This window comes from Lepisma saccharinum, chromosome 13 (genome assembly GCF_977018435.1).
Source record: "Lepisma saccharinum chromosome 13, izLepSacc3.1, whole genome shotgun sequence".
Lineage (NCBI taxonomy): Eukaryota > Metazoa > Arthropoda > Insecta > Zygentoma > Lepismatidae > Lepisma > Lepisma saccharinum.
The window spans coordinates 11430353-11447654 of NC_139241.1; the positions used below are offsets into that span (position 1 = coordinate 11430353).

At 38.4% G+C, this 17302-nt stretch overlaps 1 protein-coding gene across 1 annotated transcript in view; it reads right to left on the reverse strand.

The window, feature by feature from the left end:
* Positions 1-697: 697 nt before the first annotated feature.
* Positions 698-17302, reverse strand: part of LOC145996697 (uncharacterized) — a 38382-nt gene continuing 21777 nt past the window's right edge. Inside the window, exon 3 of the mRNA XM_083133215.1 lies at positions 698-712. Coding sequence (XP_082989341.1) covers positions 698-712 — 15 coding nt within the window. The remainder of the gene's footprint in view (positions 713-17302) is intronic.

The window sequence follows — 17302 nt, forward strand, 5'->3', positions numbered from 1 at the left end:
CTTAGAAAGATCATTTTTGTTAGCAAATGACTTTCTGCAAAGACTACAGCAAAATGTATGTACTACCGTGTGAATTTTTATGTGTCTTGCAAGATAAATTTTTCTCTTAAATTACTTTCCACAAGTATTGCAACTGTAGGGGCAATCTTCTGAATGAGTTTTTATATGCCTTGCAATACCACTTTTCAGAATGAACGACTTCCCACAAAAATCACAAGAAAATGGTCGAACACCCATGTGTATTCTTTCATGTTTTGTAAGACAAAGATTTCTCTTAAATGACTTTCCACAGGTGCTGCAAATGTAAGGACGAGCATCTGAATGCATAGTTTGATGCTTAGAAAGACTATTTTTCTTCAGAAATGACTTTCCACAATGACTACAACAAAATGCACGCACTCCAGTGTGTATTCTTGCATGGAATGAAAAATCATATTTTCTCTTAAATGATTTTCCACAAGTATTGCAGCTGTAGGGGCGGTCTTCTGAATGAATACTTCCATGGGCTGTAAGATCATATTTCCGAATAAATGACTTACCACAAAGATTGCAAGAAAACGGTCGAACACCTGTGTGTATTCTTTCATGTACTAGGAGAAAAGATTTCTTCTGAAATGTTTTTCCACAAGTGCTACAACTAAAACGCCGACCTATTTTTTTGGTCTTTGATGAAGCAACTGAAGAAATTTCCGTTTTCTTATTGCCAGCACACCTGCAAAAAAAAAAAAAAAAAAAAAAAAAAAAAAAAAAAAAAAAAAAAAAAAAAAAAATAGAATATCTTTAATAAATAAAATTTCCATTTTCAGACACTAAATACTGTTACACTAAGATTTAACACACCCAGAAGATATACTATGTAGAATTTTCAACAAAAAATACTCGCTCGACCAGGACTTGAACCCAGGGTCTCTGGCATACCGATACAATGTCTCTATACTGGGAGAAAACGTTCATGTCAACAGTTTTTTCCAAAGCAACAGATCCTATAGTGGTAGCACTGATAGAGACAATGATACTGTATGCCAGAAAAAATAGGGTTCAAGTCCTGGCCAAGCCTGCAATTTTCGCTTAAATTTCTACATATTAAATGCTGTGTTCTAAACCTCTCTCTTTCTTCTAATACTGTTTTTCTCTTAAGAAAATCTGCTTCATTCATGACCATACCTATACCAGGTGTGCCTGTTAATAATTCTGAATTTCGTCGCTGGATGGCGCTGGAAGCAAAGTGTTGGTGCACAGTCTCAACTGTTACGTCAGTGTGTTGCCAGGACAGTACCTGTCAAAACGCCGTGGATGTGTAACCGAGTGCGAGTGATCGTGATATAGGGTTTGTGTGGGAAACATGTTGACCTTGAAACCAAATAAGAGCATGTGCGGCACGTCCTGCTTTTCTTGTTCAATCAAAAGAAAAACGCAAGTGAAAGCCATCGTTTCCTTGTGGAAACGCACGGTGACAATGTCCTAACAGAAGATGCGTGTGTGCGTTGGTTTCGACGATTCAAATGTGGTGATTTTGACTTGAAAGACAAAGATCGCCTGGGCCAGCCGAAAAAATTCCAAGATGCTGAATTGCAAGCACTGTTGGATGAAGATGATACGCAAATGCAACAACAACTGGCACAGAAGTTAAATGTTGGTCCTCAAACCATATCTGATCGTCTTCGTGCCATGGGAAAGATCCAGAAGGCAGGAAAATGGGTCCCACATCCTCTGAACAACAGACAAATGGAAAAGCGAAAAACGGTGTGTGAAGTGTTGCTTTTTCGGCATGAAAGAAAGTCTTTATTGCATCGGATAGTGACTGGGGACGAAAAATGGATCTATTTCGAGAACCCAAAACACAAAAAGTCATGGGTTGACCCAGGACAACCTTCAACATCGATCGCAAAACCGAATCGCTTCGGAAGGAAGACAATGCTATGTATTTGGTGGGATCAGAAGGGTGTGGTGTACCATGAGCTTCTGAAACCAGGTGAAACAGTGAATGCCATTCGCTACCATCAACAACTCATCAATTTGAACCATGCATTGATTGAAAAGCGCCCAGATTGAGCGACAAGACACGGAAAAGTGATTTTGCAGCATGACAACACGTCATCACATGCAGCGAAAGGCATCAGAGGCACTATTTCTGCACTTGGCTAGGAATTCTTGCCCCACCCGCCATACTCACGAGACTTAGCCCCTTCAGACAACCACTTGTTTTCATCGATTTCTCACTCACTGTCCCAGCAACACTTCAACAATTACGAAGATGTCGAACAATGGCTTGCTGACTGGAGCACCTCAAAATGTGAACGATTTTTCTGGAAGGGCATCCACAATTTGATGGACAGATGGGCAGAATGTATAGCTAGCGATGGTGCATACTTTGAATACGCAACTTTGAATAAAGCATTTGTTACCTTTCTCCCCAGATACACTTGTTTTCTTTCAGATCAATTAAGAATTATTAACCGGCACACCTGGTATTTCCATTAAAAGATGAAGTTAAATAAATGACACTCAAAATTCTTATATTGAATTCTTCTCATACATTATGTTTCATTCTCTATAAATAAATACATAATAACCCACAGTGCATTCTATTGAGGGTCTGGACCTACCTACCGACTGCTGGTCTCATTTCCACCTGATTCTACTCACTCACTTATCCAAGGTGGGAGATCGTCCAACTAGTTACGGGGTAACGTGTGGTCAGCACAACAAACCCCCATTCGTCGTCGTAGGTTTTCCTGACCCAGTTACATTACTCATTCCAAGCTTCCAATTACCTCACGATTGTAGGTGACCATCTGTTCCATACACAGGCCGAAATCTCAGGAGAAAAGTTGTTACGCTTCCACCAGGAGACTCAAACCTGCATGCGTCCCATAACCAGGGTCTAAAGCATGATGCCTTAGACCACACAGCCATGGTGCAGGATGATGTATGATGATATGATGAATTGGTCCAAATGCAGATAATCATTTGACTCAGATACAAGAATCTTATGACTTACGTGCAAACAGTTCCAGTCAACCCTAAATCTGTAAACCACTTAGTCACAGTTTGTGGTCATTCCCTTCTATACTGATGATGCCGACAAAAATGGTGTTATGCATTGTTCAACAACGAAATGTGTAAGAGCACCTACATAGGTTGTTTAGCAAGAATACTCTTTCATTCTTTGAAATAATGTTCATACAGAAACAATTGAAAGTTTTCATATTTAATTTGTATCAAAAGTAAGCAATTCACCGCATATACATATTCTGAAATAACAACATAACAGTGAATGAATTTATGCACCAAACAGTTTTGATGTGCATTTTTCCTGAACTAGAAATGCAGTATGCCACACCCCTTAGCAATGCGGTCTAATGTGCAAGCTTTGGGATCCAGCTGTTGGATGCATTTAGGTTTGAGTCTCATGGGAAAAGTGTACAGAGGTTGTTCACTTTATATCCGACCATTTTTGATGGGTACTCACCTTAAGAGATACCACGCCGCCACCACCGATCATGTTCTATTGGACCCCCAGCATTGTGGACTATCGCCACGGCATCGCAGTTTCCATTGCAGAAAGCTCCGGCGCAGGACAGGCATGGCAATTCTGTCCCACTCCTCCCTGCAAGCTTTCCATAGACCATCCAGGGTGCGCAGGCGGCGATGTTGAAGACGTCGTTTCAACAGTCCAAATGCGCAAAAATCCATTGGACTGGCATCTGGGCTTTTCACAGGAATGTCTTCAAACAGAATGACACGAATTCCTAATTCCTCTGCCATTTCCTGAAAAAACGTAGTGATGTTCTGGTGGTATGACTCGAAGCCTTGTCCATATGGATCATCACCTGGTTCACGTCCATTCCATACAATTGTGGGATGTCTCTCCGATAGATAGGTGTCAGAATGGAGTCTTGGAAGTATCTGGCATTCACCTTTACGTTTTTGTCCACCTTGCGTATCATCAACTCACCCTCATATTCAAATCCCATCACAACCATAAAGCCACGAGGGAAACTTTCCCTGCACTGACGAAAAAAGTTTCTGTGCCTCTTGCCGTCAATGTCACGGTATGTGATCACCCGAATGTGACCACCAGCAGTGAGATGGACATATGATTCATCCATTGCGACAACTTTCTTCCATTTGGAACCCGCCAGGTACTTTTCATTCAGTTTCCTGCAGTTCGTCTTATGTTCGGCAATGTGACGTGGTAGAAGGTGGTGTACACAGGCCTTCCGCACACACTTCAACCTGAGGCGCTTGCGAATTTTTTTGTTCACAGTTGACAGTGCGAGGTGAAATCTGTGGGCCATTTCACGTTGAGTCGGGGGATTTTCTTCACACGCCAATCGACGGATCCCCCTTAGCACTATGGGTGACACTTTGCTTGCAGCCCTTCTCCTGGTGGTTTTCGTGGGTGAATGTTTCGCAAGGAGAGCCTGTTGTGTGTAACGGGCCACAATAGCTTTTGCAGTAGTCACCCCGAGTGTTAACCCATTCTCCCGACACTGTTTCACAATGCGTACATATGAAAACTTAGCATGGAAAAGGGCCATTACGTAACCCTCCCAATACTGGTTGATTTTCGGCGCCATTTGATAACATTCACTACCAACACTCACGCACCTACAAGGTCAGACACAACACTGCTCCCGCCAGCAGACCCATGGTTTCAGCATGATATGCCAGGTGGCAGCACCGAATCGACAATGGTCGGATATAAAGCGAACAACCTTTTGTAGTAACAATTTTTCCACAGATTTCTGCCAGTGTATGGGACCAGTGACCATCCACCATCATGAGGAAATTGAGGAGCTATGAATGAGTAGTGTAACCCAGTCATGGAAACCTACAAGAATTACTTGGATTCATCAAGATGACCTCACCTCACCCCATAATTGGTTGGATTTCCCACTTAGCTGAGAAAAGCAGGAGTGAGGCAGGCAGTCAGTAGATAGGCTCTTGCCCTCACAGGTTGCTTTGCCACATGTTATATATAAATGCAATACATGTACTCAAACATATACAACAACTGAAATCATTGCAAACAGTTAAAAGACACACACACAAGTGCAAACAGACAAAATATATTGCGTACATAAAGTTCAATGTTTCCACATTGAGAGTTCATTCAATGTTTCCCACGTTTATCACAGTCTATTTTCAGTTCAATTTCTTATTGTTTGTCTACGATAGTGTACATCATGAAGGCAGCATAGTACACCACATCTGCATTCTTGCAGGCTAACAAATCTCTGGTGTCTGAGCCAGAATAATCATCTGAGGGGAATGTCTTGTGGTCCTGTCCACGACAGGCCTCCCAGATGGCATAGTGGTAATGCCGTTGCCTTGTAATCAAGGGGTGTCAGGTTCAAGATCCAATGGAGGCATATAGTGGTTTGGATCCCTGTTTAAATTGTAGGCCAGTCCCAATTATCCTTTCTGTGCATCAACAACAAACAAATGAAAATCAGTCATCATGTGATTAGCCAAAAGTAGCAGAAAAATTTCTTAAAATAACCAAATTAAGCAATCTTTCATTTCTTCCTTCTCAAATCTTCACTCTCCTGTCTTTCAAACCATGTCAATACTTAAAATTTCTTACCATCACATAAGAATTCCAGTGTACAGTAACGGACAATTCTGGGTTGTAATGATTCCATTGAAAGTCAATCGTATTGTTAAACCTCTTGGAAGTGCCTAAACATATGGAGTTTTCCCAGGAGACCTCTTCCCCCCTGTTTTCTCACAAAAAAGTAAGAAATCTGCTTTTTAGTGTGATATAATTTAACATTTTTTTCTGAAATCTGCAACATGTCCTCTTTCCACAGATATATATGATGTTACATTTTCAATAAATTTTCTCACTTTCATATCTTTTCTGTAACAATTTTTAGAAAGTAAAAAAAAACATAACGTTTGGAAAAGTCACTAAAAACCTACGTTGATAATGTATTATAGAATTAATTAATTAAAATAATCTGAAAATATTAGGATCAAAATCATCACTAACTGCAAAATTCAAAATGAATCATCAGAAAATATGTTCACAATATGCATATACATTATTCAATGCTGTTCTCAAGAGTGTAAACAAAAGAAGCACGTAATTAGTCACAAGTATAAATAAAATTCAGCAATGAAGAAAATATGACATCTAGAGATTGGAATTTGAAAGAGGTGGTTACAACACACTTGCAGAAGAGATGTGGTTTGATTATAGCTAGTCTGTCATTCATAATAGAACTTTATAGTGAACATGCCAGTTGGCTGTTTTATCAAACACAAATTGTGTGGTGGGTTACATGCATTGCTAGTTTAGAAATTGCAAAAACCCAGAAATGTCTGTGACTGTACATGTCCAACAGGAAGAAAATAGTTTGCACCAAAAAGGAAACAACATAAGGCGAAAGGTAAAACTGTCAGCTTTCTGCAAAGAGAACAGTAAGGGGGCTGTATCAGCAAAAACTACTTATGTCGCTGTTGCCAAAGCTTGTCATCTTGATATTGACAAGGTCAAAGGCTTCATTCCCTACTGACATTCTGGAGATTTCTTATATTCTTCCGGGGTAAAGCACATGACACAAGTGCATTGGCAACAGAGTTCATGTGACTTGGCACAGATTGACAGAAAGCCATTTACTGACATCTCAGTACAAATTCAATCTACACATAATAAGACAATAACAAATATTTGCAAACCTTGTACTATCTGAGTAGTTGTATTTACGGTACTATAAACCCGAGAAAGTATGAACCCCTCCTCAAGCAGATTTGCTATACTTAAAACAAGCTTAACATGAGCATATGAGCTTTTTGTTCAAGTGTGGAATCTTGTCTAATCTAAGATTTTTGTGAAAATGCCCTCGGGAATTTCCTCAGAAAGTATGACCCTCTCAGATTGATTTGTTTATACTTACAAAAGGCACTTCTGTGAGATTGTTATCCATAAATTTGTTAAAAATATGCCCCTCTTGTGGCCACACTTAAAACTGGCCATCCACACACATACACACACACACACACATATATACACACACACACATACACACATACATATTTATTTCTGGTTTAAGTTCTTGGATACCAGGTTCAATTTACATATCTAATATTAAAACAATGTAATTCTTCTAGAATTGCTCCGTGACAACAGACCCATCTATGTGCAAATGCCTGAACTCGGTGAATACTTGGGAACAAGTCCATTTTTTTCATTATGTCAACATTTTTAACTTCTTTTGCCAGTAATAGGGAAATGGTAGCAAGCATTAGACAAAGTACTTTGGAGCTGAATATTCCTTTTCTTAGACGTCGTATATTACTAAAATATTTTCAATTCACATATTTCTCATACCGCTGTATCTTGTTCTATTAGGCCTCTTCGAGAACATTGCCTATTAGGACTCTTCGAGAACATTGCCTATTAGTGAAATAATAGGACAAGCATATGGCGGTATGGGGATATGTGAATTGTTGGTTTCTTCAATTCACATAAAAGGATTGAATAGAAACTAGGATATTTTGCATTTGTTATATTCAATTTATTTGTTGTAATCTGTTCATATATAAAATCAAGCCCCGAGAAAATATAAGATCAATACTTGAACAATATGTGCGCATGACGGCCCCAAAGCGGTGGGATCGATACTTTCTGCACAGCGATCAGTTCATTTCGAGCCCAGCACCGGCGTGTCGATCAATATTTGGAGCAGCGATCCTTTACAAATTAGTTCCAGACAATTCCGCTCCCCTAAGCGTGGAGGCGCTGCGGTCGGGATTGCATGTACGCTCAGCAGAAAAACGGGATACACTCAGAAGAAAGTACTTCGGCAAAAATGTTAGAGAATAGCTCATGTTTCTGAATATACCCCTACAGTGTTTCTATTGGCTCTGTAAAACTATAAAAGCCAGGGTACAGTGCAGATTCTTCACCATTGCTGGATTGGCAGTGGAACCCACTGCTCCACCAAAGTATAGGAGACTTGAAGCATATAATTTGGCGGAATAATCCAAGTAAGGTCATATATACATATACATACAAAGCACAGTGCTGAACTCAACTGATCCAGCATAGAGTTTTGAATTTAAACCCCAAGAAATTGTATATAAATACCAAAGCCAAAACTATTAATACACGTACACACATACACACACACACAAAGCACAGTGCTGAACTCAACTGATCCAGCATAAAGTTTTGAATTGAATCCCAAGAAATTGTATATAAATACCAAAGCCAAAAAATATTAAGTGTATACACGCATATATACATACACACACACAAAGTACAGTGCTGAACCCCAACTGATATTTTTATTCAGTATAAAGTTTTGAATTGAAACCCAGGAAATTGTATATAATAAACAACAACAAAAATGCCGAATCAAAAATATTGTAATCAATGCAATAAAAATATATCCAGCCCCAATTGGGCCAAGCATCAAAAAATTTGTAATCCAGACAAATACAAAACTCCCACAAAAATTTGCCCCAAATGCAATAGAAAATACAACATGGAATATTTCACATATAAACATAAAGATACTTGCTCTGCATTGCCCTCTCAACCATATACATCTGGTCTGAAAAGAAGGCACGAAGCACCTGTTAATGCCAGAGCAGCAAAACAGCCACGCCATGAACCTACCCGTAGCAGTTTTAATGCCCAACTTAAGGATTACCAGTTTGTATCAGAGCTAAGATGCGGCATTGAGAATTTCTTGAACAGTATAAATTCTGATCTGCAGGCAATTCTTAATGCACAAAATGGCTCTTATAAGCTATCCCTCAAATTGTTTGTACAATATAAGAAACCAAATGGCACAAAATTTACACAGCCCCACATAACAGAAACTGTACCGGTATATTCAAATGCAAATTCAGACAAAATAATAAGCAGGTTGATTGATCAATTAAATATCAAACACTCTGAATTTGCGGCAAAAGAGTCCGGATGGAGCCTATGCGGTTCATCACACAAGTTATATGTTAATATTTCTGAATTCACTCCATTACAAGGATCCACTTATCTGCCTTTACCTGCCAATATTAAAAACAGAAGAGCCGTGGTTAATATAGAAAATACCGACCAGAAATGTTTTCTGTGGTGTATATTAGCTGCTTTGTTTCTAGTTTCAAGGCATCCTGAGAGAATAAGTTATTACAAACAGCATGAACATATTTTTGACGATGCAATGAAGGGTTTAGAATATCCAATGTCAGTTCAGAATATTGATAAATTTGAAAAAAGGGCCAGGCACATCAATGGCAAACAATTATCTATTAATGTTTTTATTTGTTCTACTGGACGTGGCAATTCTTTGATAGAACCTCTCAGAATCAGTACACTTGATGATGAATCTGCAATTCCGATTGATCTGCTCTTAATTGAAGGGGATGGCACATATCATTACACTCTGATACACAGTCTTGAAGCTTTAGTCAGAAAACAACTAGACAAAACTCATACAATATTCAAGTTGTGCAGAAGATGTTTGACTGTATTTGATGGTCAAAAAATGGTGAAGGGGGTTCGGGAAGAGAATGCAGAAATTGCAAAAAACAAGTTAAAAGAGCATCTGAAATACTGTGGCAACCATAAACCTGTTCATATGGTGATGCCCAATCCAGGTGAAAATTGCAAATTCAAAAAGTATGAAGCCCTGTTGGAACACCCAGTATATATTGTCTGTGATTTCGAATCGAACCTCAAACCTATTGCATTCTGTAGCCCAGATCCAGAAGAATCATCAAGTACACCATACCAGCAACATGAACCATCCAGCTTTTGTTATGTGGTTATACGGGACGGTGTTGTTATTAAAATAGATTCATACATGGGAGAAGATGCCATCAAAGAATTTGCACATAGAATGGAAAATATGTGTCGTGACATAGCATCTAACATCTTATTAAAATCAAAGCCTATGTTGCCTTTAACAGAGGAACAGATTGAGGATTTCAACAATGCAGAAAAATGCCCGGTATGTGATTCTGAATTTTCAGATACAAATATCAAGGTGAAACACCATTCTCATACAGATGGTAAATTCTTAATGGCCCTGTGTAATAGCTGTAATATTAAGATCAAGAGACCAAGATTTATCCCCATATTTTGCCATGGAGCATCCAATTATGATTTCCATCATCTGATCAAGTACGAGGGGTTTGAGAAGCAGAATTTAAATATTTTAGCTGAAAATGATGAAAAATATATATCTATTAGCAAGATAATTAAAGTTGATGGTGTTCCTATTCAATTAAGATTTCTTGATTCTTACAGATTTTTACCTGCTAGCCTGGATACACTGACCTCTCAATTATCTGATGATGACTTGAAAATCACACGTGCATTGTTTCCAAATCAGGACCTGAAATTAATTAGGCGGAAGGGTGTATATCCATATGACTATGTCACAGATTCTTCTAAATTTGATGAGTGTTCCCTGCCACCACAAGAAGCATTTTACAGCAAAATCAGAGGATCTGGAATCAGTGATGAAGATTATCACCATGCCCAGTTGATGTGGGACAATTTAAATTGCCAGACATTTGGTGATTATCACATGGCTTATTTGAAACTTGATGTTACCCTCTTAGCTGATATAATACAGATATTCAGAAAATCTTCCATGCAAAATTATGGACTGGACCCAGTGTATTTTTACAGTGCCCCGGGCCTAGCATGGGCTGCAATGTTTTTCAACACCAAAAAGCCATTGGATCTGATCCACGATCAAGAAAAGTATCTGTTTATGGAGGAATGTATAAGAGGGGGGATGGTGCAATGTTCCCAGAGATATGCCAGAGCAAATAACAAATACATGCCTGATTATGATCCAACACGGCCATCAAATTATATACTGTATGGAGATGCAAACAACCTCTATGGTCACGCTATGATGGATAAATTGCCATATGCAGAGCTTGAGTGGGTCGAAGATTTCAATATTGAAGATCTTAAGGATTTTGATGACAGTGAGTATGGCCTCTTCTTAGAGACTGATCTGACAATTCCTGATCATTTACACAACAAATTTTCTGATCTGCCCCCAATTCCCGAGGTTCAGTGCTCACCTGGCTCTAAACAGAAGAAGCTCATGACGACACTGGAGCCGAAACAGGGTTATGTCATATATTATAAAAACCTCCAATTCCTGATGAAACATGGTGTCCAAGTGACCAAAGTTGGCAAAGTCTTGAGGTTCAGGCACTCAAGATGGTTGAAACCATACATTGATACAAATACGGAGCTTCGAACATCTGCAAAGAGCGAATTTGATAAGGGCTTGTTTAAATTGATGGTGAATTCAGTGTATGGCAAAACAATTGAAAATGTCAGGAAACATACCGATGTTAAAATAATTACTGACCCCAGCCGGAGCAAAAAATTGGTTGCAAAGCCCAACTTCAATTACAGAAGAATTTATGATGAGTACATGGCACTTTTCAACATGATGAAAACAAAGATCAAGTTTGATAAACCTATTTATGTAGGGGCTGTGATATTGGAATTGTCCAAATTACATATGTTAATATTGTATTATGATGTGCTGAAACCTTTTTACGGTGATCGTGTAAAATTATTGTACATGGACACGGATAGTTTTATTCTTGAAATTCAAACAGAAGATGTTTATCAAGATATGTCACAGCCTGAATTGTTTCAATACTTTGATACCAGTGAACATACAAGAATTCAACAACACCACAACAAAAAGGTGCCTGGCAAGTTAAAAGATGAGACACTTGGTGATGTTATTGTGGAATTTGCTGGGTTAAGAGCCAAGATGTACAGTTTTGAAACATGTAGTGGTGCTGTTGCCAAAAAGGCCAAGGGCATTGGCAGAGTAACTGTTGAAAAAGAGCTTGTATTTGAAGATTACAAAAATTGCATCAAATCACAGAGTTCAATCAGAACATCAGAAAATAGAATTCAGAGTGAGGATCACTTGTTGACTTCAAATGTTGTAAGAAAAGTGGCCCTGGACCCACATGATGATAAGAGATGCATTTTGTCATGTGGCACACATACTTTACCTTGGGGGCATTGTGATTTGAAAAATGGAAATCAATGCCCAATTCCAGAGCATGATTTGAAATAAATAAACATGCCTATGAACTTATTTGGGTTCAAAAAACAGGCTATTATGGACCTGCCGACACCACTACCCTCTCCTGATTTACAATCTGTAATGTCTAAACTGAGTGGCTTGTTAATTATTCATCTGAACAGCATACTTACAGATAATGATGAAGAAACAGGCAAAACATTGTACATATTTAACAATAATTTAAATCACTACCAATTACCTGTAGGTGGGCAATTGCAATTTATTACAACCCCCGAGGGTGATGTCAAGATTTCAGTAGGGAGAAATATTTACAGAATTAAGCACTCAAACATGGTTTCTGGCACTGTATATACTGTTTCTGCTGGTGACTGCTTATATATTGAGGTCCCTGGATCCTATGACAAGCTTATACCCTTTTTTATAGAATTAAGAATCAGATACTCTATAATAAATAACCAGTAAAACAAAATGCCTAATGATATATTTGGCCATACAAGGCATGAAGATCACAGTGATGAGATTCTGATGCTTGATGTCAGAGTCAAGAAATTAAGAAGTGATTTACAAGCTTTACAAACCACACTCAATGCCAGTCTTCAATTAGAAATTACAAATTTACAATCACAATGCATGGACCCTCTTCTCAAAATTGATTCCGAACTCAAAGTGTTGCTTCAGAAATATACTGATCTGGCTACATTGGATAATTTTCAAAGTTTGGAAGAAGCTGTAGCAGCTCTTCAAGCCAAATTTAAGACCCAGGCTACCAACTCTGAGCAATTGAAACAGCAATTAGAAGAGCAGATAAATAATGTCCAGGCACAGCTCCAAACAATTGTCAAAAGCATAAAATCACAAGAAGATTTTGATCTAGTGATTTCCACTCTAAAAGAACAGATTCAGTCACTCGAGATACCTAATCTGGACCCTCTGAACAATGCCATAGCCGAGGTTAAAGGAAAAATTGAGACACTTGAAAATTTTATGAACAATTTGCCATCTTCTGATGCTTTGAATGCAATAACTCGGAGTGTTGCCAACATCAAGCTGCAACTTGAAACATATGAAGATTTTGGAAAAATTCAAAGTTCCATAACCCATCTTGAAGGTACAATAGCAGCAGTGCAAAGTGATTTGGCAAATGTACTAGAATCCAGATTGCCTGGGATTGTAGATACCCTTGTTAGTGTCCAGCAACAGATCACAAAGCTTGAAAACCTCAACACTGAATCTGAACTATCTCATTTTCATCACTTGATAGATGATATCCAAACAAAACTTGAAATTTTACAACAATCAACACCCTCTCAGGCAGATATAGCCCTGCTCCAAAATGCTATGCAAAATGTGGCTGATGCTTCTGAATTAAACAATGTGAAATTGGCACTTGAATCTTTGCAAAATACTGTATCAAATCTGCCTACATCACAGGAACTTAAAAATATTAAGAGGGCAGTGAATCGCATATTGAAATCAGAAGATATCAAGAATATCCAGGCAGAGATCAAACATCTCACTCAGACAGTGGCCACTCTACCAACCAATCAACATATTAATGAACTGCATGCCCTGTTTGAGGATATCAGAAGACAGGTCCATGATCTTACTGCTCAAAATTCAAAATTGGCAGTTGTTGAAAATTTGCAACAAATTGTAGCTAATATCAAGCAACAGCTAGGAACCATGGAATCCAATCAAGCAAGTGCTTTGTCTGTTTTTGCCACCCAGCTCCAAGAAATAGTGCAACAATACAAGAAACTTGTTGTGGACGTAAAGATCAAGCCAGGCCATGATGATGTTGTTAGGACCATCAATGAGCATCTTGAATCTGTAACAAGCAGATTGCTCACAGCAGAAAAGGAAATAACAGGCATAATCGAGAATCCAAAACATACAGTAATTCTTGAATTGTACAGCATCCCCAATAAAGAATATGATTCACCATTTACACCAGGTAGCAAAATATATATGCTGTCCCCTGCACAATTTTATTACCAGTTTTTTGTTGGAGGCACATTGAGACCAATCAAGATCAAATATTGGCATCAGCCACAGGCACACCACTACCCCACCTTATCAATAACAAATGCTGACAACAAACCAAAAATCACCAATGTAGAGTTAGAGGATTTTACAGATCCTAATACATTAGAAACAGCCTATACTGAAGATGATGGCTCTTTGGAATTTAAAATACAAATAGGGGACAAATTATATTTAGAAAATCCTGCAGTATCAGCTGCTGAACACCCTATAGTTGCAATATTCTTGTTTACATATCATGTCTAGACAAATTATTGTTGATGAATTACACAGACAAGCCAGACATAATTATAAGAGACTCCCAGTAGTCACAAAGGGCATAGATGATTTATGGCAGAGCGACTTGATTGAAATGGCAAGTGGGCAGTTGAAAAACTTAGACAAAATCAACAAGGGCTACAAGTATCTACTCACTGTAATAGACACATTTTCAAAATTTGCCTGGGCTGTGCCACTCAAATCCAAGACTGGAAAATGTGTTACAGAAGCCTTCAGGACAATCATCAATCATTCAGGAAGATCACCGCGCTATTTGCAAACAGATAATGGCAAAGAATTTTATAATTCAGTGTTTCAACAATTTATTAAAAGCCAGGCAATAAAACATTATTCGAGTTACAGTGATCTCAAAGCCTCAATTGTAGAGAGATTCAACAGAACCTTAAAAAATCTTATGTATAAACAATTTACACTTCAAGGTAATTATAAATGGCTTACAATCCTACCAGAACTTCTACATAAATATAACAACTCGGTCCATTCCACAATCAACATGAAACCCTCTGAAGTAACTTCATCTGATGAGCAAAAATTGATCAGGACTGTTTATTATCCTAGATACCAGCCAACAACAAGAAGGGCCAAATACAGGGTAGGCGATCAAGTAAGAATCAGCAAATATAAGCACTTATTCAAGAGAGGCTTTACGAGAAACTGGAGCACCGAATTATTTACAGTAGTTCAAGTTAAACCCGGGACCCTTAACACATATATAATAAAGGATCACCGAGGAGAAATTCTCAAAGGCAGGTTTTATGAACAAGAGCTCAGCAAAACTAAACAGCCTGACACATATCTCATAGAAAAAATCATCCGCAGAAAAGGCAACAAGTTACTTGTCAAATGGCTAGGTCATCCGGAAAACAGCTGGATCGATGCAGACAAAGTGATAATATGAGCACCTGGGATGTTATAAAAAGGCTGCCAGAACCTGAACAGCAGAATAAGATAAATGGAGTGCTGCTGCCTGATAATATTAGGTGTCTTATTGTTGGGCCATCTGCTTGTGGTAAAACTACACTAATGGTTGATAATTTTTTATTGGCACCCAACTGGTTAGATTGGAAAAACAGGCACTTGTATATCTTCTCTAAGAGCTTGGAACAATTAAAATATCAGCAGCTGATGAAGCTATATGATGGACTGGATATTGCCACTTTTGAATCAGATGTTAAGCCACTTGATGAATGTCTCGATAATTCTGTTGTTGTGTTTGATGACGTTATACTGGATAATCAAAACAAGGTTAGAAACTTCTTTACACAGGGCCGGCACAAAAACATTGACTGCTTCTACCTGGCACAGACTTTTTCTAAAATTCCGAAGCAACTGATCCGAGACAACAGCAATTTTATATGTGTGTTTCATCAAGACCATACCAACCTCAAACACATACATGATGAATATGTAGGTGGGGACTTGAGCTACAATGATTTTTCTAAGTTTTGCAGCAGGTGCTGGAGCCAGGACAGTTATGGGTTTGTCACAATTGATATGACAAGAACACCCAATAGTGGCAAATACAGAAATAAAATCAACGATTTTCTAGACGTAGAGACGTATATAAATAACCATGAAACGACCAGTCATTGATGATCTTAAGTTAAGAGATTATCTTGTAAAAAGATTTAAGGGATGGAAATCAGAGAACCGAGGAATTTATGAAAAACACAAACAAACAGAACAGCCTGTAATTGATGCTATTAATAATTTAGGTAAGAATATCAAAACTGTTACAGAGCAAAATCAAGATTTGATCACAGAGCTCGTACCTGTAGCTGCAAGGAACATATTAGATTATCCATTCACCCCACTTTCCAGTATTCATACACCTAGTCCTGTTGCTCCTAGAAGAATTGAAGCTACTCAGGATCCTATTGAATTGGGTCTTCTTGCTCAAAAATATTTAACCACATCTAAAGACAACAAAGATGAGGTGTTTGGCTTATATGCTGACACAGAGCTTGATGGCAGCATCATACATAGAATTGGCAATTTCAGAGTAACTTTTATGGGAGATGATCTGATTGTTTATTCAGAATCTCGTCTCGGAGAAAAAGGTGCTTTTGTTAAATATCCTGGCACACCTGGATTGTGGGAACTGATGACTAGGAAAAGGCCTGGCAGCTATACAGATCAAGATTATGAGCATTACAAAGAAATATTAATAAAATCAGATGCTCTATACCAGAACAATGATCCCACACAAAAAAGAGTCAAGTCGAGCAGTGGAGCAAAATACAACAACTTAATCAAACCCATATGGTCACAGATCAAGACTGGCAGTGGAATCAAACAATACAACACCCTGCCTAAAGAATTTGTGTGGGTTGATGATGTCAGGAAACTTGTAGATAGGTTGCTGGTGATAGCTGGGGAGGAAAATGCTGGCAACCACAATTTTTACAATGAAAAGGTTGGAATTATGGACATGATAAGCACAAAATTGTCTAATTTTATAGTGAATGACCCTAAGGGGATTGGATATCTTATAAAAATTATTAATACTCTACCACCTAAATTTTGGAATATTTCTGAGGGTCGGGGGTTGGTTAATGACATTATAAACAAGCTGCCATTTGAACTACACATTCCAGGCTATCAGTATTGTGGTCCCGGTACAAAATTGGACCATAGATTAAACAGGGGTGATCCTGGTATAAATCCCCTAGATGCTGCTTGTAGAGACCATGACATAGCATACAACACACATACCGACCTTGACAAGAGACATGTTGCAGACAAGAAATTAGAAGAGGCTGCATTTGGTAGATTTGTAAGCAAAGATGCTTCTTTGAGTGAAAGAATAGCAGCATTGGGGACCACCATAGCTATGAGCACCAAACAAAAACTGGGGTGGGGGTTGTGAACATGTATATAATAAACCTACAATGAAGGCCAAGGGTGTTATGTATCAA